The sequence below is a fragment of the Schistocerca serialis genome, chromosome 3 (assembly GCF_023864345.2).
Source record: "Schistocerca serialis cubense isolate TAMUIC-IGC-003099 chromosome 3, iqSchSeri2.2, whole genome shotgun sequence".
In the NCBI taxonomy this organism is placed as follows: domain Eukaryota; kingdom Metazoa; phylum Arthropoda; class Insecta; order Orthoptera; family Acrididae; genus Schistocerca; species Schistocerca serialis.
In genome coordinates, this window is record NC_064640.1 from 447,186,599 (window position 1) to 447,212,680 (window position 26,082).

General features: G+C 41.1%; 1 protein-coding gene across 1 annotated transcript in view; it reads left to right on the forward strand.

Moving 5' to 3' along the window:
• The window catches only part of LOC126470344 (uncharacterized), a 913,419-nt gene that overhangs the window by 869,955 nt on the left and 17,382 nt on the right, over nucleotides 1-26,082 (forward strand). The window contains exons 20-21 of the mRNA XM_050098134.1: nucleotides 9,868-10,019; nucleotides 16,352-16,547. Of these exons, the coding sequence (XP_049954091.1) occupies nucleotides 9,868-10,019; nucleotides 16,352-16,547 (348 nt within the window). The remainder of the gene's footprint in view (nucleotides 1-9,867; nucleotides 10,020-16,351; nucleotides 16,548-26,082) is intronic.

A 26,082-nucleotide genomic window follows, 5' to 3' on the forward strand; every position in this document is an offset into this window, starting at 1 on the left:
TGCTGTAATTTCATTTCTCCTCTGACAAGTTACACTTTAATTTTGGCCCCTAACTATTGGAGGCATGTATGTGAACTGAATTGTGTACATAAAACGGAAAATAGAATACTGACGGAGCGCTGGAATGTTTTCTCCTTATTTGTCCAAGTTGCTGTGCATGTACCATTCACGTTGCTGTCTGCTGCACTGTCCTGTAGCTGGTACGGGCACAGCAAAATGACGGAGAGTTGCGAGGCCGCGAATGAGCTCAGTATCGACATTGTACTACTTTCAGCGCTGCCGTGAACCAAACATAAGCGAAGCACTAATACGATCGCGCAAGGCCGGAGGGAGGCGTGGTGCGGCGCTGCGCTGCTGTATAAGTAAGGCGGCCTCGTAAATAGTGAATGGCTCGAGCGGCATGTGTGTGCGGCTAGCGGCCATTCCCAGGCCGATGTGTCCCTTGCCGCCCCGCCTGCTACATAATACACGGCACGCCCACAACCCCTACCCCCATCCCTCCCCTTCTCGTTTTGCTCAACGAGACACAAGTCTCCTAACACAAATTTAATTTCCCATTTCCGGGATCTCGCTCGTAATGTTTTTCCACAGTGGCCGAAAATCATCTGTCAATCGGTTTACAAGCAGAGGCCCTTAGTAGTTACTGGGTTATGCTCTTAGCGGTTAGCAGCAATGCAATACAGTTCTGCGATGCGGAACGTGTAATGTTAATAATAATGGAGAGTTATTTCTTGCCGAATAATATATACAGACACTTCATGCAGCCTTGTGCAGCATTCTGTAAGAGATCTTAAGAGACAGGAATCCGGATCCGAGCATCTGCAAGCCAGATTATAACGATCCTTGGCCCGGCACACTGGGTAGTAGGCCACGAAGTTACACACGTGTTGCTTCCCCGATCGAGGTCATACGTACACTCCCGGAATTACTTCTGGCAAATTCTAATATGTTCCCTGCAACAAGACTGCCACTGGTATCTTATCGGTATTACACTGAGATAGTGCACCATCTAAAGTGACGTTGGCATTGAGGTCATTAAACTCTAGTGTACCTAGTAAATTAAGATGATGTGGCGTTTCGAAGCGCACTCGCCCACAGAATGGAGAAAGTATGTTGAACATGTATCCAGGGTGATACTGTAAGTGAAGGCGAAGGTCGCAATGTGGCTTAAAAGACGTCATCGTGTGACTTCTGGACAGTTTTCCTGAATAAAAAAAAGTAAAGATTTCATTGAAGACAGAATGGAGGAAAACTAGTGTAGCAGATTTAAGGATTCAGCTTTCCGTCGAGATTATTTGAGACGAAACAGTTGTTCGCTTAGAAAAATTTGTTGAGGGAACAATCGGAAAAGGGCTCCGAAAGAGGCCGCCCTGGCATTCGTACGAAGTTATTTAGGGAAACTATGGAAAACTAAAACCATGGTAGCTGGACAGGGAACTGATCTAAATTTCCACGATTACTAGTACAGTGCCGAAACGAAATGTTTCATGGACAGAAAAGTTCGTAGAGGGCGAAGTGAAACTGCTACCTTACAGATCCATGTTTTCCCTTTTGTAGCTCGGGTATTTTTTCCATCTGGTCTAATTTTACATACCTACTACACTGATTCGAAAGAAATGACTGTTCGTATTACAAAGGAGCTATTTGTTGTAGCGTATTGGTGCGCGTTTTTTCCCCGCTCTTGAACTGTGTCGTTACGCTGCGGAAAGTTTCATCAAAATCGAGTTACTCAGTGGCAGTAGAGGAGCAGTTTACTGACGATCTGTTCTTGAACGCAGACGGAAGGAAATTAAAAAAAATGGAACTCCTGCTCAGCTTTGCGTAAAAAAAAGCAGTAAGTTTTTGCGCAGTGAAACGAACTTATACAAAATGTTTTGGTCTGAAGTGTGTGTGGGCACCAGTAATTAAACATATTTGGGAAGTACATGACATAATCTCGGTTTTTGCCTGTCAGGCTTACCACAGGACATCCGTTTTTCATTATCTCGATGCTGATTATGCGTCATACGCAAAAGAGAGACCAAATTTATACAAGCTTTCGCACCAACGTGTTCAGGGTGATTTTTTTTCCACCGTGTACAAACTCTAGTGATCGATCGTTGAGAGGATACGGGACAAAAAAGGTCTAATGAACTTATGTCTGGAAATGCATGGTTTCCATGCTAGAGACCATTTATTCAGTCGTACTTTGAAATTGCGGTCTAATACGCGCTGTATCATGCAGCCACGGTTAATATATGCGTTGAAAATGGTTTCCATGTGCCTCAACACATGCGTGTGCGCGCCATAGCATGTTCTGTCTCTTATGTTCACTTCGGCCAAGCTGCATCCGAACAGCGTCAGTGGCAGCATGAATACGCTGCTCCAGTGTCTCGACATATGGAATGGGCTCTGCATACACGATACTTTCGATATGTCCCTATAACCAGAAAGTGTACGGGTTGAGATCCAGTGAACGAGCAGACCATGCAACTATACCTCCTCGTCCGATCCATCGACCAGGGAAGACATGATTGAGATTCGTCCGGGCGTTAACGGCGAAGTGGGCTGGGGCACCATCATGTTGCAAGCAGCCCATAACCCTTAGAATCATCAACGGCACGTCTTAGAGCAGGGAACGCAGAGTTACACTTGAGAACCGCCGATAGTTCCAGCCTGTTATGCGACGTCGATCACGGGACCCCGAGCTAGTGCAGCTTTCTTCCCTAACTGGGCTGCATACCTTCCCTTTCCACATCCCTCCCTGTCCCCGATCCTTCCCCCCCCCCCTCCCCTCGCTCGTTCCCTCCCCTCCTCCCTCTCTTTGGGAGTATGTTCTGTGCCTACGTCCGGAGACGGACGCTTCTGACTGTAAGACATGATTTCTCTTCTTTTCTCTCTATATTGGAAAGTCTGTCCTCACTTTGTCCTTCTCTTTCCTTTGATTCTTCTCTTTACCTTCTCCGCTGCGGTGTTTGAGACCTCTTCATTCCTTTTCTTTGTTCCTCCCTTTATCTTTCTTTCTTCCCTGTGCGTGTCTGGGCCGATCCACGCGTAACAGGTGACGGGGTAACGCGTAATTCCCCGCTCCGGGTAGACAAGTAGGACACGAACGTACCTCCTGGTAAAGGCCAGGCCCAGGGAGGGGTGAGTACCCGAGATGGTACCTTCTGAACGTGCCGATTAGTCCCTCCGTCCGTTTCTCGAGAGGTGTGACCTGAGGTGTGGACAATCACCTAAGGCGGGAGTGCCCTCAGAGAAGGCCCCCACTAGGAAGGAGCGCGCCATCGGAGACGCCGGTAATCATGGGGGATACTTTCGCAATGGTTTTCTCTACTTCTACAACTTCTGCACACAAGAGAAAGTTAGATCGGTCTCAGCCACGGACAATTCTTCCATTAGTGCCAAAGTTCCTAGTTGTTTCTCGGTCTGACGAAGATAGACTTCTCCAGTCAACCCTTTCATTATTCAGAAAGGTGTCGACGCAATTGCAGGTCCTGTTAAGTCTTGTTCCCGGTTACGAAATGGCACCTTGTTGTTAGAAACAGACTGTACCATCCAGGCACATAAATTGCTTCGAACTGCACTGCTACACATCTTCCTTTCCGGGTGGAAGTGCATCGTAAGTTAAACTCGTCGCGCAGGGTGGTTTACAGAAGATCACTCGACGGATTATCCAATGAGAACATTCAAAATTACTTGTCTGATCAGGGCATAACGGCCGTACATCGTCATGAAACGGGTTGAAAATGAATTGGTACCGACCCATACTGTATTCTTGATGTTTGGCAGAGTTCAAATTCCATCAGACATTAAAGCAGGATATGAAATCATTTCAGTTCGCCCTTACATCACCAATCCTACGCGTTGCTATCGGTGTCGGCGGTTTAATCATACCAGCCAGCTGTGTTCCAATACGGCCAAATGTATTACATGCGACAGGGATGCCCATGAGGGTGATTGTACACCTCCATCGCCTCGTTGCATCAACTGTAAGGGCGACCATGCTGCTTCCTCTAGAGATTGTCCTATTTTTAAAGATGAACGAATTATTCAGGAAATCTGAGTGAAGGAAAAGGTGTCTACCTTGGTGCTCGTAAGTTATTCGCCAGTAGAAAGGCCACTAGTAGAAAGGCCACTGTACTCCCAGCGGGTAAAGATAGCACTGTCCTCGCCTCTCCTCGACATACTAAGGAGGTAGCCACGCAGACTTGCGATCTCACCTTCAGCGCCACGGTCGTCCGATCGGCCAGCCCAAAGATCGCCCATTCAACTTCCCCACTATCACCCGCTCACTTAAGGCTCGGCCTTCATCGGCTCCTGCTAAGTCACGGGCCCCAAAATCGGACGCCTGGACTTCCAAAAAAGAGCCTACTCGCGAAGATTTTCTACGTACCCAGACCTCACAACCATCGACTCTTCCCTCATCTCAACGTCCTGCTTCCAAGAAGGCTCATAAGAAACGAAGTTCCTCTCCTCCTCCACCACAGCGTGTCTTCTACAGCGCCACCCAGCGGTATCCGCCCTCGGTCGTCTTCCGTGTCGCCGAGACTCGCCGCTGGAGGCCGATCAACCAGCCGATCACTGGCGGCAGGATCTACCCACGAACAACCTACGGATCAGGATCTTCAGCTTCTGGCTGAATGCTGTTCCACGCTGTCGGCCGCCGGCTCTCAGCGGTCGTTGAGTTGACTGCAACTGTGGTGAGATTTTTCCCTTTTCTGTCCACCCTATGTCAATTATCCATTGAAATGTCCGTGGAATTGGCTCCAGTCGGGATGAATTGTCGATCCTCTTACGATCCTACACCCCCCCCCCCCCGTCGTTTTCTGTCTTCAGGAAACAAAGCTACGTCTCCATGATCGCTTAGTCTTCCTTCATTTACAATCAGTCCGGTTTGATTTCCCCTCTGTTGGCGCCCCGGCACACGTGGGACTTACGATTCTTCTCCCGGATACTGTCCATTATCACCCAATCCCCTTGAACAGTTCCTTCCAAGCTGTCGCTTTATGTCTTTCCCTTTCTGGATACATCTTCTCTGTATGTACCATATACATTCCATTGTCCACACCAATGGCAAGAACCGATCTCCTTCATTTCCTTGGTCAGCTCTCCCCCCCCCCCCCCCCCATTTGTGGATCTTGTTTGCCCCAACACTGGGAACCTACATTCTTGTCTGCCTCCACGTCAACCTTCGCTCATTTGGACCTTTCGGTCTGTACTGTTCAGCTAGCTCGGCGCTTTGAATGGTTCGCTCTTGCTGATACACGTTCGAGTGACTATTTTCCCCAGGACCAGATGGCATCCACGACCAAATGTTGCTGCATTTATCATACTATATTCCGCAGTACCTCCTTCACCTTTAGAATGGAATTTGGACCGGCAGTACAGTTCCCAGAAGACGGCGGGAAGCTGTCGTCATTCCTGTCCCGAAACCAGGAAAGCGTAAACACCTCCCCTCTAGCTATCGCCCCATCTCTCACGAGTAGTGTATGTAAGGTTTTGGAGCGTATGGAAATTGCCGTTTAGGCTGGTGGCTGGAGTCCCGAAACCTTTTAACACCTGCCCAATGCGGTTTCCGAAGGCATCGTTCTGCGGTTGAAGATCTTGTTGCTATCTCCACTTACATCATGAACAGTTTTCTCGGGAAACGCAAAACGGTAGCTATCTTTTTTGATCGGGTGGGGGGGGGGGGGGGGGGGTGATCGGGTCGCCATAAAGCGTCCCCCCCCTCCTTTGTTGGAATACAGGCATCCTCCGCTCACTGTTTTCTTGGGGCTTTCGAGGTCGGCTACCCCTTTTCATTCGTGAATTTATGGACAGAGCCCAAATTTAAGGTGCGGATGAACACTACTCTCTCCTGTACTTTCTCCCAAGAAAACAGTCTGCCCCAGGGGTCTGTTCGAAGTGTTGTGCTGTTTGCCATTGCCATAAATCCAGTTATGGATTGTCTCCGTCCCGATGTCTTGGGCTCCCTCTTTGTCGACGATTTTACAATCTACTACAGCTCTCAACGGACCAGCCTTCTTGAACGACGTCTTCATGGATGTCTCGATAGCCATGGAGCATCGAAACCAGCTTCCGATTTTCTCCCAGTAAAACTGTCTGTGTAAATTTTTGGCGTCGTAGGGAGTTTTATCGACCTTGCCTACATTTAGGCCCTGTCGAACTTCCGTTCGCGGACGTCGCCAAATTCTTGGGACTTAATTTTAGAAAACTGTGCTGGCCTCCCTACGTTTCATACCTTTTGGCTCGCCGTCTGAGACCACAACACCCTCCGTGTTCTGCGTGGTACCTCCTGGGGAGCGGACAGAATGATCCTCCTCCGCTTATATCGCGCCTTAGTGCGCTCTGAATTGGAATACGTCTAGATTCTGTCCACCACCGTGGATTGCGTTTAGCTTCTGGAGCTTTTTACGCCAGCTCTGTGGAGAGCCTTTATGCTGAGACTACTGAACCTCCACTGTCCAGTCGGCGAGCTGTCCTTCTGAGTTGTTACGCTAGTCATCTGTCTTCCATATGACTGTTCATCCGATCCTTGCCCCCTCCCTTTTTTTTCCCCTCTCCTTGAATTTAGGGTATGTAGGCCGCCCTTCCCCTCTACCACCACTAGGAGTCCGCTTCCGTCAACTTCTACATTCCCTTTCCTTCCAATTTCCTAAATCTTTCTTGACCAATGGGGCTGCGGCGCCACATTGGTTTCGCCCCCGGATGTGCCTTCTCTGTGACCTTTGTCAGCTTTCCAAGGATACCCCCCCTCCCCTCCTATAATTTATCGTCAGGCATTCGCTCCTCTGTGTTTACCAATGGAGGCTGACACATTTATTTACACCGACGGCGCAAAGACCACGTTTGGTGTTGGGAGTGCCTATATTATTGGCGACAACCCTGTTAGATTTCGGCTCCCCGACAAGTGTTCTGTTTTTCCGCGGAGCTTTACGATGTTCTCCAGGCTATCTAATACATCCGTCGCCATAAGCGGATACAGTATATTATATGCTCGGATTCGCTCAGCTCTCTTCTCAACCTCCAAGCTCTTTATCCCGTCCACCTTCTTGTCCACCAGATTCAGGACTGCCTATACATGCTCCACTTGGGGGGCGTCTCTGTGGCATTCCTCTGGATCCCAGGGCACGTCGGTATCCGCGGAAACGAGTCAGCCGATATAGCGGCAGAGGCTGCAGTCTCTCTTACTCGGCCCGCCGTTCGCATGGTTGCCTTTGCCGATCTACAGAACGATTTATGTTGTCGTGTTGCTCTTTTATGGCACACACATTGGTCTGCACTTCCCGATAATAAATTATGGGACGTAAAACCTGTTCCCTGTGCTTGGACCTCTTCCTCCCGGTCTCGTCGTCGGGAGGAAGTAATTTTAACCAGACTCCAGATAGGGCACTGTCTTTTTAGCCATTTGCATATTCGTGGCAATCGTCCCCCGGCTTTGTTCCCACTGCTCTCAACGGTGGAAGGCGAGACACCTTTTACTCCAGTGCCCCTATTTTATTCTACTGCGCGACCTTTTACAGCTGTCGCCTGATCTATCTTCCCTTTTAGCAGACGACACACGCTCAGCCGATCGCGTCCTTGAGTTTGAGTTTATTAGTGTCAGTACGATGACAACGGCCATTTGAAGCTCTTTTTAGGGGAAAACAATCCCCCTTCAATAGCAGTTATCTCGGATTTACTTTCGTTTTTAGTTTCCCTCCTTCAAGAAATTCGATCCCATTTCTGGCGATTTAATTTTTTTTTTTACTAAGCCACAGAATGGGCGCTTACGACCGTTGCAGTTTTGCGCCTTAAAACCGTAATTTAAAAAAAGGTTAGGCGACATGGAAGGAAGACCGGTCCCAAAATACGGTCGCCAGTTATCTGGGCCCACACATTCCGGCTGCACCGTTGCTGATGATTCACGGTCGCCATACCACGGGGATTCTGCATACTATCCCACAGATGACTGTGTTGTTGAAGATACCACTCCGCGTAAATGTGGCCTCATTTGTGAACAGGATGGGTGACACAAGACCCGGAATAGTGGTTGGCTGATGAATAAACAAGTGACATAACTGTTCCCGGTGTGGAAAGTCTGTCGCTAGTAAGCCATGTGCACGCTGTAAGTGATAAGGGCAGTAACAATTGTCATGGAGAATGTTCCGCACGGTCGTCTGGCTTACCCTGTACTGGTGGGCCAACTGCCTGGTACTGACACGGTGCTCGCCTACCACAGTGTTAACCACATTTTTCTCCAAGTCTGGTGTCCCAACGTTTCGGGTACGTCCTTCATGATTTCCTGCTTTCTGAAATGACCCTGTCTCACAAAAATGGCGACACACAGCCGCAAACATTGAATGCTGTGATTGTCGTCGGCTGGAACCGGTCTCCTGATACAACTCTGCTGCCCGCCGCCCGTTGCAATTTTTCGGTAATCTCTGGAGTCAAATACTGAACCATTGTGTACAACGCTGTATCACATCCATTGGAAGGTGAGTCAGCAAGAGAAGTGAATCGGACACAGCATTACCAGTTACTATGGCAGTAGATGGCGCTAGGGCACGACGTATGAGGAACAGTACCACCCTGCAGGTGGAAAGGATGCCTACTGTAATTGTGGCTGCATGGTACAGCTTTTATTATAGCGCTGTCTCTGTAACAAAATGTGATGGAATAAATGGTCTCTAGTATGAAAACCATGCATTTCCGGACACAAATTCATTAGAACTATTTTGTTCCGTATTCTCTCATCGATCAATCCCTAGAGTTCGTACACGGTGGAAGAAATCACCCTGTAGAATAGTTCTTCGGATTCCTAGGTCGAAGTGTGATGGTTAGATTCACTAAGTTTCATTGCCACGGAGTGGCCAGCAGCGTTACGAATAGATACTGATTTTTCAGATACGGTGCCAGATTCCAGTTGCCACCGATAGTGATAATTAGCCAGTGTTGTTCACTCTTGGTTCAGATTTCAGGTAGCTATCACTTTGAGTCTGAATAACTTAAATAGACCAAAACAATAAAAATATGTCATTAAGATCAACAATTGTGGTCTATACGATGATTATATATATATATATATATATATATATATATATATATATATATATATATATAGGGGAGGGGGAGGTGAGGAGAAGAGATAGATAGGTACGTTGGATGGCTGGTTGGCGTTTGTGAAATTCTCTGTAAGCCTCACTTGCCATAGTTCGGTAAACAGAGACAATGCTGACAAGTTGAGAAGTCTTTGATAGGTGCGGCCCCAAACATATCAAATTTTTTCCTATCGCATACCGCAAAATAATGTCAGAAAGCGAAAAGGCAAGAAACATACGAATTGTATACAGTTTCTCGCTACGTTTCTCATTAAGCAGTTATTCATTACGGAATGTCGTATACAAGGCAGTGTAGTTGAATTATGCTAGCTCGAAGCAACCAAAAAAAGCTAAAAGCTGTTTACGTTGTCATTCTGTTGCTCCAGTCGTCAGACTTCGAAAATAGGGCGTTTCCTTTAGCAGCAATTATCGTTTTACCATCTGAAAACTTGTTTTTTGTTGAAATAATTTGGTTATAACGTGAGGTGAAGAGCTGAATTGGAACAAGTTTTTGCACTTGAATGTTAATTTTCCTGGTGATCTTATCTAGGGCTCCACTTCGTTACCATTTGTGCAGGTTTCTTTTGCAACTGAATACTTGGATCTAGAGAAGGGCCATTGATTGTATTTCTTTCTTCTGTCCGCCTAAATGCCGGTTGGAAGGACACAGCGACTCAACCGGACGTCTGCAAGACTGTCCTGCAATAACAGCAAGCGTTGTATGTCAATGGATGGATGAAGTCTGAAAATATTACAAATGGAAAAATTAGTGCTGCAGAAGGCAATGATGTTCATCTTGTTGCAGGTGGAACTGACGTCCTTGCTGGATCGCAAGGCGGATCTGCTGCGCTTCAATGTGGCGGTGCACCGCTACCACACAGACACCGGACACCCGGCTAGGCTGCTCAAGGACGACGTGGCCGAACTCTACCGCGTCTGGGACGACATCGTGCAGAGGTAAGTACACTAGCTAGCTCCCAGCCTGCAGAGGCTAGCCGCTCCTATTTATTGGTTGGCTCGAATCGAATTGTGCCTCCGACGAACGAAGGTAACATTACGGTGGACCGACGTAACATTTCCTGACACTTTAAAGAACAAACCGTCTTAAAGGACGCGTTTTTGAGTGCTGTTCGGTTTAGTGCTGCAATTAAACTACGTATTTTCACAACACGCAAGATTAAGTAAGGAAATTATCAAATACGGCACTGGAGCGTCACGAACATGTAGCCAGCATAGCCTTGCTCATATCAGCCAATCACTGCACGGGGTACGAGACTTCATACAGACCTCTCTCGGGGCTGACGAAATATCCAGGCCCTGTGGCCTGTCATAGCACGTGACACTAGAGGTCTTAAACGTTGCAGCGACCGTCTCCAGCGGGGGGGGGGGGGGGGGGGGGGGGGGGGGGGGGGGCGGGGCGAGTTGCTGTTTGAGACCGCTGTAATACTTCATAGCTGCACGCTTAAATAGACTCACGCTCTCGATAACAGATGACAGAGTTAAGGACTTTATTGGCTAACTTTCCGTTGACATACTGATTTCCCGCACGTAGCCGCGCGTTCGCGATTTATGGCGGACAAGACGAGTGTGACGTCAAAAGTTCGTTGCGGTACCCTTATTTCCCGTGGGCCCCGGATGTCGCTGTCGACAAACGTGGGTGGAAGAATTTAGTGCATCTTCACCAGCAGTATGATAGCTTTGTATGGAATCACCTCTTATTATGACTTTCGCTGGCAAATCATCGCTTGTCCTGAGCTCTGAGTGGCTTATAGAAGCAAATCGAGGAGGCTTCATTTTGGATTGTGTGTTCGTGAAGCTGAAATGCCGTGTAATATTTTCGTATTTAAACCTGTGTGTTACGATAATATGGTGTGCGAATGAAACATTGCTGTATCCTGAAGCTTAAGAAAGAGCAGGGTTTAACGCTCGCTCATTGACCAGGTGAATTATGATTTGTTTATAAGAATTCAGTATCATTACCATAAGGCCGATGTTTTGGAAGGAAGGAAGGAAGAAAGAAAGAAAGAGTAGGGTTGACGAGGTCATTACAAGAGACATAATGCAACCTCGGTTTGATGAAATATGTCGGTCATGCTCTTTAAAACAAACCATGCCGGCATTTAACGTAGGGAAAGTAACCTTTGTTATCTGTGAAGGTTATACTAAGCGTGATTTGAAATTGACAGGGCCTTGCATAAGCCAGCCGCTTGTCTTACTGCAGAGGCTGTATGTGCTTATAACAACGAAATTGTTACTGTTTCCAGCGTTAGAGATGTATGGGGAACAAAATGTTCGGCTTAAGCCAGTCTGTATCTCTTGTCTGTCTGTCGGGCTAAGTATGGACCGGGAGGCGTGAATCAGTGTAGAACGTGCAACCCACAACCCGAATAGCATAAAGACATGGTACGCGGCTTTGGGAGAGAAAACGGTGGTGGTCTGTATGGCGACCCACACAAGGATTACAGTCTGTTCTTACCTTCTTTAAACCAAACGAAAAGTTCTGCTCAGTTTGTGCAGTGTCAAGATGGCAGCTCAAGTAGCAGGCGATAAATGCAGAGGGGTGAGCCGTGCATTAGCATGCAGACGAATGGCGTGTAATCCGGAGTGACCGGCCGCAGAGGTCGGCTTATTGCAGCTCGCCTGCGCAAATATTGACCCTCCCGGCGGCGTGATGATCTCTCAAGGCGCCCCGGCGCCACAAAAATTGGCTCCCACGGCTCTCCCCCTGGCCAAATCAAAACAAACACGAGGCTGTGTAGGAGCTTTCTTTTTGCACCTTGCACGAGACGTGATAGGGGAACGTCAGTTGTTGTTGGAGGTTTTTACTGCGCCTTGCCTGCTAAAGTGTTACTAAAATTGCGTCCTCTCGTCCTTGCCAAGTCTCGCAATTGAGTTAAACACGCCAAATTCTCCACTTAATATCGATTTGCGTTGGAATTCACCACTAAAAGCCACACACTTCAGAGGTAGAGTTACTGCATCTTGCTTTCACATTTAGTTGATTGCAAATGGTGACTGAGAAACAAACTAAACCTGTAAACATGTACCTCTGTTGGCCTGAAGTGAGCGCAAAGGAACTTTCGATTGATGTAATTTTTGAAAACTGGTCAGTGATAGGAAGAATTGAATCCCTCCCTCCCTCTCTCTCTCTCTCTCTCTCTCTCTCTCTCTCTCTCCTTACTGTATGAAGTTCCACAGACAGGAATTTATATAATCTGTTCTCCATAGTGTGGACATTTTATTTATACTTTCATTAGTGCTTTCTTCAACAATTCAGATCAGCTGGTCAGATGTTTGCTTACAGATTGCTGCAACCAAAGCTCTTTTCACTTCAGCCACATGTTGTTCCATTCATTTTGTAATATGAGGATGCTATGTTGTGACTGTCAGTCCAAACACAGGATTGATGCAGTTCTCCACCCTAGTCTATTCTCTTGCAAGCTGTTACATTTCTGCATAAAATTACATTCACTTCAGCTTGCTTTTATAGTCCAGGTTTGGTCTCCCTCTACTACTTTTGCCTCTATACATCTCTCTCTCCAATACTAAATTAACTACTTCTTGATACCTTAGTGTGTGTTTTAATCATCCTGCCTTTAGTCAAGTTTTTCACTAAATTCCACCCCCCCCCCCCCCTACCCTCATTCAGTTTCAGTTCATCATCATTAGTCATCTGATATACCCATCTAATTTTGAGCAGCCTTCTGTAGCACCATATTCAATAAATGTTGTATTCTCTCCTCAGAACTGCTTATTGTTCACTTTTTACTTCCATAAAATGCAACAATCCAGGAAAATATTTTCAGAAGAGACTTCCAAACTCTTAAATTTACATTAGATGTTAATAGATTATTTTCTTCTTCAGAAAAAACTTTCTTACTGTTACTTGTCCGCATCGCATAATCTTTCTGCTGTATCCATGTCGGTTATTTTTCTGTCAAAATAACAAAATTACCTTCTACTTCCAGAGACTCCTTTCCCAGTCCAATTCTCTCACCTCACCTAACTTAACACCCTCAAGGCTTATTATCTGTGCAGTTACGAATATATTTGCAAATATGTGTCCCATAGATGGGGACAAAATGTCACAGAATAGTTGTACAAATCTACCACAACCTCTCAGCCCAGAAGTTTTCACTGAAGTGCAATAGCCACAGCAATATTCATAACTGCACACCTAGCATGCTAATTCACAGTTATTCTTCTGAACCATTAATGCTTTTTGTATTTCATAAAATTCTAGACTTAAAAAAGTTAATATTGTTCAAAGTCCTCTGACTCTTCCGATGTAATTTATTACAGTGTGAACAGGCCACTACTTTTATAGTAACATCAAAGACAATAGTGATGTTATATGTGAATGTAACAATGGCTTGTGGCAAAATTTTGCATTTTGTTTATGAGAAGCAATATTTGACTTCCTAAGTAGTTATAACCTGCCACCTTGATTTGGTAGGAACCCTCAAACGAAAGATCCCAAGTCAATAAAAATTCTTCCAATCCATATGTGGCATACAGCAAACCATTGCTTAACAGTATTGGTTAGAAACAGTCTTGGTTGCAAATCAATAATTACTTCTGAAGCCATTGTGGCTTACCAATGCAGTTCACAGAAATGCATTTACAGCAGTGTAATTCAAATGTAAGTTGCCATATTTATATACACAATGATGTGTGGATTCCTGCCGAGGAATATCACTCGATGGATGCCAGAATGAGTTCTCAGTAAAAGGAAAAAATGGCAAAGATGGTTGCTTGCTTCCAAGGATAGTCCCCAGTTTTATGGGTGTTGTTTTTAATATCTTTGTCACCTCTGTGTGCAGAAGATAGTGTCATATGGATTTCATTCTTTAGTTTTATTTTTAATGGTCTAGTTGTTGTTGTGGACATTACATTGTTTGAGATTAATTTCACGTTTTCTACGTTTTATGTAAATTATTGATTTGAGATTTCTCTGTAACACTTTCTCCAGCAGCTAAATATCAGACGTGACTAATGGAATTTGTATAGATGCTGGAGACGGAGGGTGGCAGTGTGTGGCTCCCTCAGCAGCATTGTTGTTTTGGAAGTATACAACAAAGCTAGTTGATTTGCAATTGCTCCTGTTACAGTAGTTTTATTAGTTGTGGACAGCTGGAATATTTCCTTGACTCTGTAATTAGTAATTTGTTTCTGGCCATGAAGACTTGGATTTAACTGATTTAAGGATTCTTTGGTCTCTTCCTCATGTTGTACATTCTTTGAACAGCCACTTTGCAAACTGTACAGTGAATAGTTAATAAGTTCACACTCATCACTCTTGCAAGAAAGATTTGAGGATAATGTTTTGAGATAATTTGTTATGCCTATTGTCCATAGTCATTAGGTAAAGAATGATAATTTTTGGTCTCTCTCTTTCCAGTGCTGCTTGTGCCAAATATATTCATTTTTGTAGAGTTCGTAAATGAGGACGACATGACATTGGTAGTTTCAGTAACTTCCCAATGGTGTTTGTAAATATGCAGCAACTTTTGAAGATACAGCATTCAACATTATCCAGAAAACCATCAAAACTGAAACAGTTATGTTATTCCGTACTGTTGAGTGCTCTCATCTTTGTATTACATGCTATTTGCAGAGAAAACTTTTTGCAGTTTACTTTGAAAGTACAGAATACCCATATAGTTCAAAGCTCTTGTGGCTATCTTGACAGCGGATGTTTTTAAGTGATGAATGTTACCTTTATAACACAGAATATTGTCACCAAGAAATGTGGTGCAAAGAAGTGAGAAAATTCATCTTCCTGTGACGTGTCTTGTATTACGTTATTATAATGCTCTTAAATTTGTACAAATGATCATTATGTTGAGAGAGAAATGTCATCTTTTTGATTGGAAATAAATTCATATGACTGTTTCTAGGAGACCTAGTTGACGTGATTGGGTAGCAGGGTCTGAGAGTTTAACATCTAAGTATTAAAGACCATTTTTTCAATTATAGTTGGATAGGAATACACTGTTGTTGTTGTTTTAATTTTATGTTGTGTTTGGCATGTAACTTCAGGTAGGGGTTGTGTCATATTGGAATTTCTTAAATCAAAACTGGGCCAAACAGGAACTGTGTAATCCCTGTAAGTCACACACAGTGTTTTATAGTACAGAATCAATTTTATATATGCTGTGGGGATGGAGTTCCAAATCAACAAGAGGTAGATTTGTATTGGAACACTCTTGTTGATTTTGAAGTGAATATTGTCAATATTAATTTGAATACAACACACAGGAAAGTAAGTGCAAGACATCGTTACCTGATTCCACACTCACGCTCTCCTCATTTGGCTTTCCATGTTGAAATCGTTAGTCAGAAGTATGTGAATAAATGTTTGCACAAACTGCTCTTGTCTTACATTAAAAGTACCTTCAACACAGTTGAACATTTTGAAGTGGACATCAGAAAGCTCTTTATTCAAAATGTAAACTGTCTGTTGATCAGAGCTATTCCAGAAAAAAAAAGCAAGATTAGGTTTTAACATTCCATCAAACAATAGATCTTCTAGAAACTGCACATCAATTCAGATTCAGGAGGGATGGCAAAGGAAATTTGCCATGCCTTTTTCAAAGGAACCCTACTGGGACCTTAAGCAATTTTGAGAAACTATGTGAAACCCAAATCAGGATGGCTGGACTGGGATTTAAACTGTCATCCTTCCAAATGTGAGAATACTGGGTGCTATGTCAGTTAGTAGTGCTGGCTGGAAAATTCAGTGTAATTACACTTCTTGTGAGTTTTCTTGTATGCTTTGAGATGCTAATGTGGAGTGAGAACAATATTTAGTAGAAGGCTTCATTGCCATATCGGCCATTTCAGTCTCTTATATTTTGTAGAGACTTCTCTTCTTCAGCCACCTGTAATTACAGTCATACTTCAACAGCTGGTACCATGTGAGTTACAGTTGTGCCTCAGTTTCATATAAACACCAGTTGTCTTTTGGTAGGCCAATGACAAGGACATCATTTACCTAGTATCTCTCAAATCAGAAAGTACTTCGCTGTATTACTAACTTACAATCCATGTTCAAGAAACTTGTGCATTAAAATCTGCATCACAACTAAGTGTTTCTGCAGTAATCATTTCAGTATTTGGAAGTATGCTGGGAATATGTCAATTTTCTTGCAGTAGACTTGTGTGACTGACACGTCAACTATTCTCAACTATTGTAGTAATTTATGTTTTAGTATTGAATGAGTGACGGCAGATTTGTGGTGGTTCTTGCAGTTAATGTTTTATGTGAATAATTTTTCACTTTACAGGGTTACTCAACAACTGGCAGTATTGCAACGAGCTGCACAGACGTGGCAACAGTTTGACACAAACATGACAGAACTGCAAGGTCTACTGTGCAATGATCGAATGACATTACATATGCTGGATGCAGCTCTTCGTGGAGGCCAGCTGCAGCCTGAGGTGGCTCGTGTGCTGTCTGAGAAGCAAGAAGCACTATGTCAGGTCAGGCCTTGTCGCCCATTATGTCTGGCCATTATTGCTACTGCCTCTGCCTCTCTTCTCATAATTATTACAGTCTTATGGATGTGGTTCAGTAGTTTCACCATCTGGTCATTATTCATATCTTAAATTGTAGTGGCTCTGAATGTTACCAATTACTGTGGAGTGGCGAGCAATGAATTTTGAGAACGCACCTGCATGTACCTGAGATTGCACATCTTGTACATTCAGTAGTTTTCAGTTGGTTTTTTTTAATTATTATTGCAATCGTTGTGGAGGATATAATTTCATCTTATATTAGGAGTGAAAGTGTAGAAATATTAAGTTTGATATTTATCTTTGCTGAGTTTAATTGAGAATATTACTCAGTATTGTATCATAATGCTCAAGAGGACTCTCGGGAATTTGCATTGGTAGAATTGGCTCCAGTTTTTAGTCTGTTTCACCAACTTTTGTAGCAATTTGAAAGAGGAAGAACTTTTGCTGTCCCATATTTTCAAAGTAATTGCACAAATGGTATGAATGGGACAGTGATGCAATTACCTCTTTCATTTTTCAGGTATGGTTTAGATAGTGTTTACACAGCACAAACGTGTTGACATGGAGGAATTATGCCACTCTTGCCATCTAAAGACATCTAAAGTACAAAATTAAGGGATTTCACTATTACAAATAACAAATTTTTCTACATCCATGTAGGCACTAACTGATATGAAATACAAATGGTAATGAACATCCTGATAAGGTTTTGAGTGGAAATCTGGGTTTTAGTCTTGTCTTTTTTCGAACTGAAGTGTTTTTGCCATACCTCTTTCATTATTTTCTTGTCTTTTGTGTTGGTGCTTCATGAAATTTTTGTTTGGTTACAAGAAAATATGAGATTGCAGATTCTGTTACTCTCATGTAAAAAACTCTATGTTCATTCTTGTGATCCAAGACTACTCTCATAACATCTTACCAACTGACTTAATGTCACAGATCTTATGTCAGAATGCTTCCCAAAACTTGACAGCGAACACATAGCTAAGAAAGTTGAGCAGTTGGAGGGTCTGTTTCTCAGAGAAACCTACTCTTCTTTGGCAAAAATGCAGTATAAACTTGGTGTGAGAATGGAGTTAGCTGTTGTTTTAAGAAACTCTTTATAATGCCAAGGCTTCGATTCTGTGTCATACTTGTACAGTGATGGGTGGCGGGACTTAATGGAATCGGTTCTCTGTGACTGTTCCAGCTTACAACGTCCTGACTGTATTGCTACAACTAAAATTTTGGGATGAAACATTTTATTTGAAATATAAATAATGCCACAGAAATGTTCTTAGAGAGAAGTCAAGGATCTGGGAAATTCTTAGATGTAATGCATTGAGCAGAGAATTTTAATATGTTCTGAAGCTGGAACAGACAATGCACCTGCTGTCAGTGTAGAAGAAATATATATCCTGACCAAAATTTTTATGCCACTGGAAGAAAGTGGTATCAGTTTGATGCAGATATGACTGAAGTGTTCTCCATTAACCAACTTCTGCCCCTGTGAAACAACCTTGATTACATTTCACCATTTGAAAAATGTGCTTAAGTAGTATATTGCTCTCAATATAAAGTTTAGTGGTCTGTGTGTCACAGTAATTCACTACCAACCTAAGATTGTATTGTTGAATGAAGAGAGAATTTTCTTTCAGCATGAGTGGACAAGGTTGAGCTTATTGCCATAATAGTGTGGCAAGCAAGTTTTTGTTCACCTACTGTGGTCATAATTGTAACATGCAGGTTCTTGTTGTTAGTTTTGTTATTGCCGTTGTTATTACTATTGTTTCTTAAAAGTTTGTTGAATATATGAAACATGTACATCTGAGAATTTAGTTCTTAGTAGCCTGATAAATGTTTTGATTGTGTAATTTTGTACAGTACCTGATGTTGCTACCTTGCACAAGTGATAGAAGAAATATCATCCTCTTTTAGTTCACCTTATCCAGATTTACAGTGTAGAATAGTCGTTATCTGTCGATCTAAAAGGTGATAAAAGAGGGAAATTATAGATAAATAAACTTAAATAATCAATGGAATGTTGAGGGGAAAATACTGTAACCTTGAATTTAATATGTCTGTACAGTAAAAGGGAGAAAACAAATTTCTCATTAAAACTTAGTATTGTGAGCTGCTCGTATTAGACAAATACTGGAGTATCCTGCTTGCAGTATATCATTTCTATTTTCACTCTTTATGTAAACAGGCATAGTACACTCCATTATTAGGCAGAATTAATAATTCTTTGTAATTTCATACAACTAATGAGTATAAATCTATTCACAAGAAAATTTAATGTGCTGGCAACTGATTGAAGCAGTGCTGATGTTTTCAATAAGTAACAAGGTAGGTGGAAAAATGAGGCATTTGATTTCCTCTATCTGCATGTATAAAAGAAGCTATACTTTGCCACTGTTAGTGAAATGAATCTCTAGAACTTGCATAGTGACACAAGAATTCATGAGTCAGTAACTGGAGGAACTGGAAGTTAGGCAGCATCATCTTGATTTTTTGTTTTGTTTTAGTGAGAGTTCTTGCATGCTGAAACAGTTGGCAGCACTGTGTTAAACTATTGTGCATTGATTCATTGAAACTCAAGATATTTGTTAATGCTTCATTGCATGGTGTTTTATGTTTGCATGTTGTTTGCAGTTTAGATGTGTTTTAAAAGTGAACGCTCTCATCACTATGCAGTTCATGTTAAATTATTTAAACTTGTACTTACTAAAGAATGTACTGTATTAATAAAGGTGTTTATTTAAAAATGTTTCTGTTCAAATATGCTTATCACAACCCTTTAATTCTTACATTACCTAACAATAATAAAAGTATTAGCAAAGAAGATAAACTTTAAAAAAAAAATCTTTCATTCCCTTGATAAAATAGAATTACTCAGGACCACAGTCTCGATAATCCATATGAGTAAATTTGCAATACAAGAACAAATAGCTTATTTTTGATTTTATACACATTAGTCGTATTGTGTAGTTATGAAAAACAAAATTCTGAATGCTTCACAGTGTAATAAATGTAGCTTCTGTGAAGCTGTTCTATTGCAAAAAAGTGTTTGTTTTAGGTTGACGTGCAAGTTTATATTGCTGAATATAGATGAAATTTGTATCTAAATTAGAGAAAATGTAGTAATCTTTAAATTCTATCATTAGTAAATTCTGATCTGGAGCAATTTTGTGATTTATAATGTAACTTACTTCATATGGCACAAAGGATTGTGATAGTGTTGTTAACTGGTTACACATTCCTTGATTTTGCACAGAAGCAAGCATGGCAAATATTCTTCCATTGTCATTGAGTTATAATTCATAAAAAAACAGACGAAGACCGAAAATGCTTTACTTCCCATTTTACTATTAATTCTACGAAAAGAGGTGATGGGGAAGTTGTTAAATAGGGCATACTTACACATAAGCCTGGTGCATTCAGTTTTCTAAAAGACAGCAATGTGCACTATTACAGAATTTCATGTTCTACTTGATCATTTTCTAAAGAGCCATAGTGCGGCAGCTGATGATTATCGTTTGGATGTATGCTGAAAGGCCTCAGTTGTTACTGATACCAGTTTTGTCGCAGCAGTCCGAACCAACTATAGTTAGCAGATGATAGTGTGTTTAGTGTGCCTTCGAACCAGTAAACAAAAGCAGATGTAACCCACTGAGTTAAAGATCACAGAAATTTTGTATGTATTTGAGTTTTAAGTGGTTTTAATTTGATGATACGTTCAATGAAGCTCCTCTGTTACAAAACACACAGCAGCTATTGCATATGTCATTATTATTACAAGTACCTAAAAGCCTCTTTTCTACCACTAAAAATGAATATTTTCTTAGCTGAAAAGTTTTGTTTTTTCATTTAACACATCACCAGTAGTTGCATTTATGTCTGATTTCTGCCAGCTCATTTTTCATTAGCTGCAAATATGGATTTCAAATACCTTTAATAATTATAAAGCACCTATGAACACTGTGACAACACAAATGAAGTATTAAAATCAGATCTACTTCATAAAGTTTAGGCAACAATGAATAAATTGCCAACAATGTCTTCTTCTTCATTTTTTTACTTTTCACGGAAATATCTAATTTAAATCTTAAAAATGGAACTACCAAAACATTACGTGCTGGAACAGATTGACACAAGGCTGTCAGTTTCACCTGAACTGCCTCCAACACATTTGTCCATCCTTGATTGTTCATATTCATCACCACTTGAGTGAGTAAGCTGTGGCCACATTAATAATTATATAAATTGATGGCAACTTCCATGATGCCATCATTTGTCCAATACAGTTTCTAAGCATTTCACCTTATTATGACACTCTGTCCAGGACTGTGCAGTGATGGATTGAAAGGGAGCATCTACCCAGTTATATTGTGTTCTCAGAAATGTCTCTTAATTTTTGAGAAGGTTTGGCAAAATTCATTCCTGAAACCATTTTTTGAAATTAATAGAACTCATTTGGCCATAGTAGTTGCTCTGTGTAGATCTAGCCCAGAACTGTAGCTGAGCATATCTTAGAAACACGTTTTTGGAACCATACTTGCAACTGTAAGTCCTTCTAAAGCACTTCTCCATGCTGTAACACTATCTATTTATTTGTGTTGCCAGCATGTTACATACAACATTGTTATTCAACCCTCTCTTTCATCTCCACTAGGAATTGGGAATACAAGTCTACAATGTCTTTATGTTAGTTTGTTTTGCACTTTTCTCCACAAGAAATCCATTGACTTTAGTACTGCATCTCCATCTAATCTTTTCTTGTAACACAGGCAACAGTTTCCTGATGCACAGTACAACTTTCTGTATGGCATAAAATTCATCTATGAAATCTTGTATGACATGCTTGTTAAAGTCATTTAACTCATATTTTTCCATCAACTCTCCTAGGGAAAGAAAATGGAAGAGACCCTGTAGATACTACACTAAACCAATTAAAAGTACTATGTATCTCACAATCTATGTAATATATTGTTGTACTTCTCTTTAAAGTTATTTGGCAATACTCTAAAATGTATTCCAGACTGTCTTGACCACAAAAGCATTTATTTCGTTGGTAACCAGTTTTGGTCACTATTTTACCATCCTCAGACCTTCATACCAAGGTCAGGCAGTTGATGTTCATGGAGTTGAAACACCCTCTCCATTCATCGCCACTGCCTACCATCATGTTATGAGAGTCTGACGATGGTCAAACACTGACCCAAACTAGTTATTCTCAAAATAAGTGTTTTTGTTGTCAAGACTGTGTGGTATCCATTTTAGAGCACTTTTAGCCAGACTTCTGTTTCTCCACGAGAAATGTTCTAAAAAATTACTGGTTTGGCTGTAATCAAATACACACATTAAAATAATTCTCGTGGATAGAAAAGTTTATTGAAGACTGTGAAATAGAAGAATTACCTAAACTAACCTCTTCTTCTTTCCATGCATTACTGGTGATTCACCAGGAAGTGTATTACTTAGCTTCAGGAGCCTCTTCATGCTGGCCATATTTTTTATTTTGTAGACAACAGCTCCCTTTCTAGACATAGCAAGTGGCTGTAGTAGCTTGTTCTGCTCCTTCACAGTGTCACAGCATGTTACCACATTTACCATTATTCTGTGACCTTGGCTCTGAATCACAGCTGCCTTTCCATGAATGGGAGTGGAAGGATTTGAAGCTGTTACCCTTCATGAAGCAGCATCAGACTCATCAGCAGATTACTTATATGTTACAGCTTGTCACAGTGGAGTTAACCTGGAAATGATATTTCTACAATAACATTGGCATACTAGTAAATGTTGTTTGAAGCTAAGGAGTAAGTGAGTGAATGTTGTTCCAAAGCCATACACAATCTTTCAACTTGTAATAAAACAGCAACTTCTATCAGTCATCATGCTATGGCTCTTTGGAAAGTGAACAAGTAGTCATGTAAGCTTTGTGAATCATAGCTACATCAGCGATTATCATCTCCTAATTGCAAATGAAGAAATAAACCATATTGAAGTATGTCAACAGAAATGAGAGTTTTATGTAATATTCTATGATCTATTTGAGCAGCTATGGATAAGTTGTGAAATATAGTTTGTTATAAAGAGTTTTTGCCTATTGGAAGTCATTACTCTCTAGAGTTTAATAAAAAACATCCTTGCAAAAACAAAACTTAAAACAACACTTTAAAGAGTAACATGTTTCAGAAACAGAGAAATATAGAAGTTAAATCTATATTCCCATTAATTGAAAACTGTGATTTGGTCAACATCATTATGTAATGTGATTTTATTTATTTTTACCTTGTAAAGAAGGAATCAATTCTGGATATGTCACAAAGACTGGTTTAACATGTCCCTGTGTTTTAGTCATAGTTCTACTTTTACAGTCTCTGGTCTTTACTACATGCTTTTTGTATTTATGAACATTAATATAAACTTACAGATTTAGACCTCTTGTTATGTTCCTAAATAGTCTTGCTGCATGCTCTAACATTCTTCATCAAATGGTGAACTGTAAAAAAGGTTGCTAAACCCTTATCCAGGTCTCTAATAGTGTTCACATATTCACTGATAATGAGAGAGTCGAGGTTTGTGACGTATACATTCATGCTGCCACACATTAATAGAGAAGACGGGCATATTACTGTAGTGATGCTTGTGTTTAAGAACTTAAACCAAGAATATTATTTTCTTTTTCTGTGCCTTTTAATGTTGCCAAGATGTTTCTACAGCAGCTTTATTGCATGGTGTCAATGTTTTAACACACTTCACATAAAATGTGGGATACGGGCATCAGCTTAAACTTTTGCTTCTAGCCTTACACCTAGAATGTTTGCTTTTGTTGTTTGCACTATGGGAAGCAAGATACTTGCATGTTAAATGCAGAAGGTTTTCTTTGCCACTTAAACCCTTCGTTATATATAATTAAATTGCATTGAGGTTTGGAGATTTGAGATTATGTGTAAAAGGTGAAAAAGAAAACCTGTTACTTGTATGGATAAGGTCCACATTGTTAATTCGCTGACACCAAGAGCAACAAATTCATAACATACCTTACTTGCTACCAAGCAGGGTGGCGCAGTGGTTAGCACTCTGGACTTGCATTAGGGAGGCCAATGGTTCAAACCCAAGTCCCGCCATCCTGATGTAGGTTTTCCATGATTTCCATAAATTGCTTCAGGCAAATGCCAAGATGGCTCCTTTAAAAGGATATAGCCAACTGCCTTCCCCATCCTTCCCTAAACCGATGGGACCGATGACCTTGCTGTTCGGTCCCCTCCCCCAAATAAACCAACCGACCTTATTTGTTAACATTGGGATGAAGACTATTTCTAAATGTAGAAAAATGGAAAACCGAAATAAGAACATGTTGGACATTTTTGTATCAGGCAGTGGTTACTGAAGTTTATAAATTCCCTCTGAATTTATATTAGTCAGTTAAGGTAACGTCTCTTGTGCATGCTCTTCAGAAGTTTAGCTTGTATTTTCTTTTATCTTCTATCATTAATGTAAGTTGGAGACTTGTGGCTTCATTTTTTTTCCAGTGAAGGTACTAGTATCATTTCAACACATTGTAGTTTTATGCTTTCCACCTACTACTGATACATCATCACTGCCCTTTTTCTTTCCTTTGACAATTTGGCAGCACAATTACTTTCCACCATTGTACACATTTAATTTCCTGCAAAATAGGCTTGTGTTCAGTTACTGTATACGCTGTGCATGGCACAGCTAATTGAGGTTTAACTTATATAGTAGATTTGGTAGGAAGATAAAATACCTTGTCACTTAATACTTTGTACTTCCTTTGTGAGAACCAGCCGGTTTTAAGATACAACACAACTATACATTATAATTTGAATAGATTTGCAAGTAATCCTCCCATTATGAGTGAAAAATTGGCAGTTGTCACCTGAGTATTGCCTGTAAGCACTGTTACATAGCCTTAATATAATTCTTTCTTTCATCTGTGATGCTGGGTCAATTGAGTTCTGAATCCTGTAGGTGTAACAGGAACCACACATGGAATCATGACTGTAGATGATATTGGTTTCCTTACCCAATGAATGAATTGTCAGGATCTCTCACTATTTTGTCACTTCAGCATATAATTTCATTTTTTTTTTATTTTTGTGACATAATCTGATGACAGTCTGCTGAAACACATTATAACAATTGATCTAGAAAAATAAAATGCAGCTGTATTGAGTGCATTATGATAGCTGACTTTTATGAAGCCTTTGTTATATATAATTATTGGGTCTTTGTTGATCAGTCCAACTGATGTGTTTGCAAGGCCACTTCTTCCTTTGCTACATATCTTCAAGCAATGTATGATACACTGTCGTAGCTGCACCACAAAGTGGATTACACCTGTCAGTACAGACTATCTGTTTTGTGTCTACACATCCACACTACAATAGCATACCTACTGCCCAGGAGAAAATAAACATTGGCGACTTTTTTGTGCAATGTGTACATAGTTACTAACCAAGATAAAAACATGCCATTTGTAATAATTATCATAGGTGTAAGAGAGTATACTACTGAAATAATATATGCAACAGAATTCTCTTTGAGCCTCACCCCTCTCTCATTTCTCTTTCCTGATACCCATTCCTTTAGACATTCATTCTCTCATTTATTGACAGCTGCCTCCTTTACTCTGTTTCCTCTTCTATGATGCACAGTACTGCGTAATGTGTGTCTAATCATTGGATTGTACACAGTAGTATTAATGTGTGTTACCTCAGTCAGTAAGAACTGACTTTATGGAAGAAACTAAATTGGCCTTAAGTCCAGATAATCTTTCATTTCATTGCTCTTGTCTTCATTAGTGAGACCACTGTAATAACGATTAGACAATGCTCATTCGTACCCAGTAATGTTAGCTGAAAAAATTATTTGCCTGTTACTGTTAGTCCTAGATACTGGTAGAGAAGATTATAGTATATTCTGTTGCTTGAGTTGAGAAGAAAAAAATTACGATAACCTTGCATTACTTACGCGAAGTATTCATTTCCTGTGCAACTACACCCCCAGCTGAAGACACCAAAAGGCATCATCAGCTGGATGCAAATATAGCATCCCAGTAATACAAATATACAGTACAATGCTGAGATTACGACTGGTAGTTTTTGAAATATTTTTAAATTTTACTTATTAAGTATTTGTCAATATGAACCAATTGTATGAAGATCATAAAACCCATGTCAAACACTTTTAATATTATACACATACTATTAAATGTGTATGCTGGATAGAATTTTCATTGATTGACTTTCGGTGTTGGTTAGAAATCTCCTGGTGGTTGTAACTATTTTTTAACATAATAATGTTGTTAAATGCCTGAGGAAATGGCAGTTGCTAACCTGTTAGGAAAATGTCTGCCATGATAGTCTAACGGTTCATTGGAGTACTTGATCTTCACTATATACAACAACAAAAAACTGAACAGTCACAAATTTGTGTAAGTTTTCAGTAATGGTAAAATCAAATTTAGTCACATTTGGTTTGAATGTCTTTG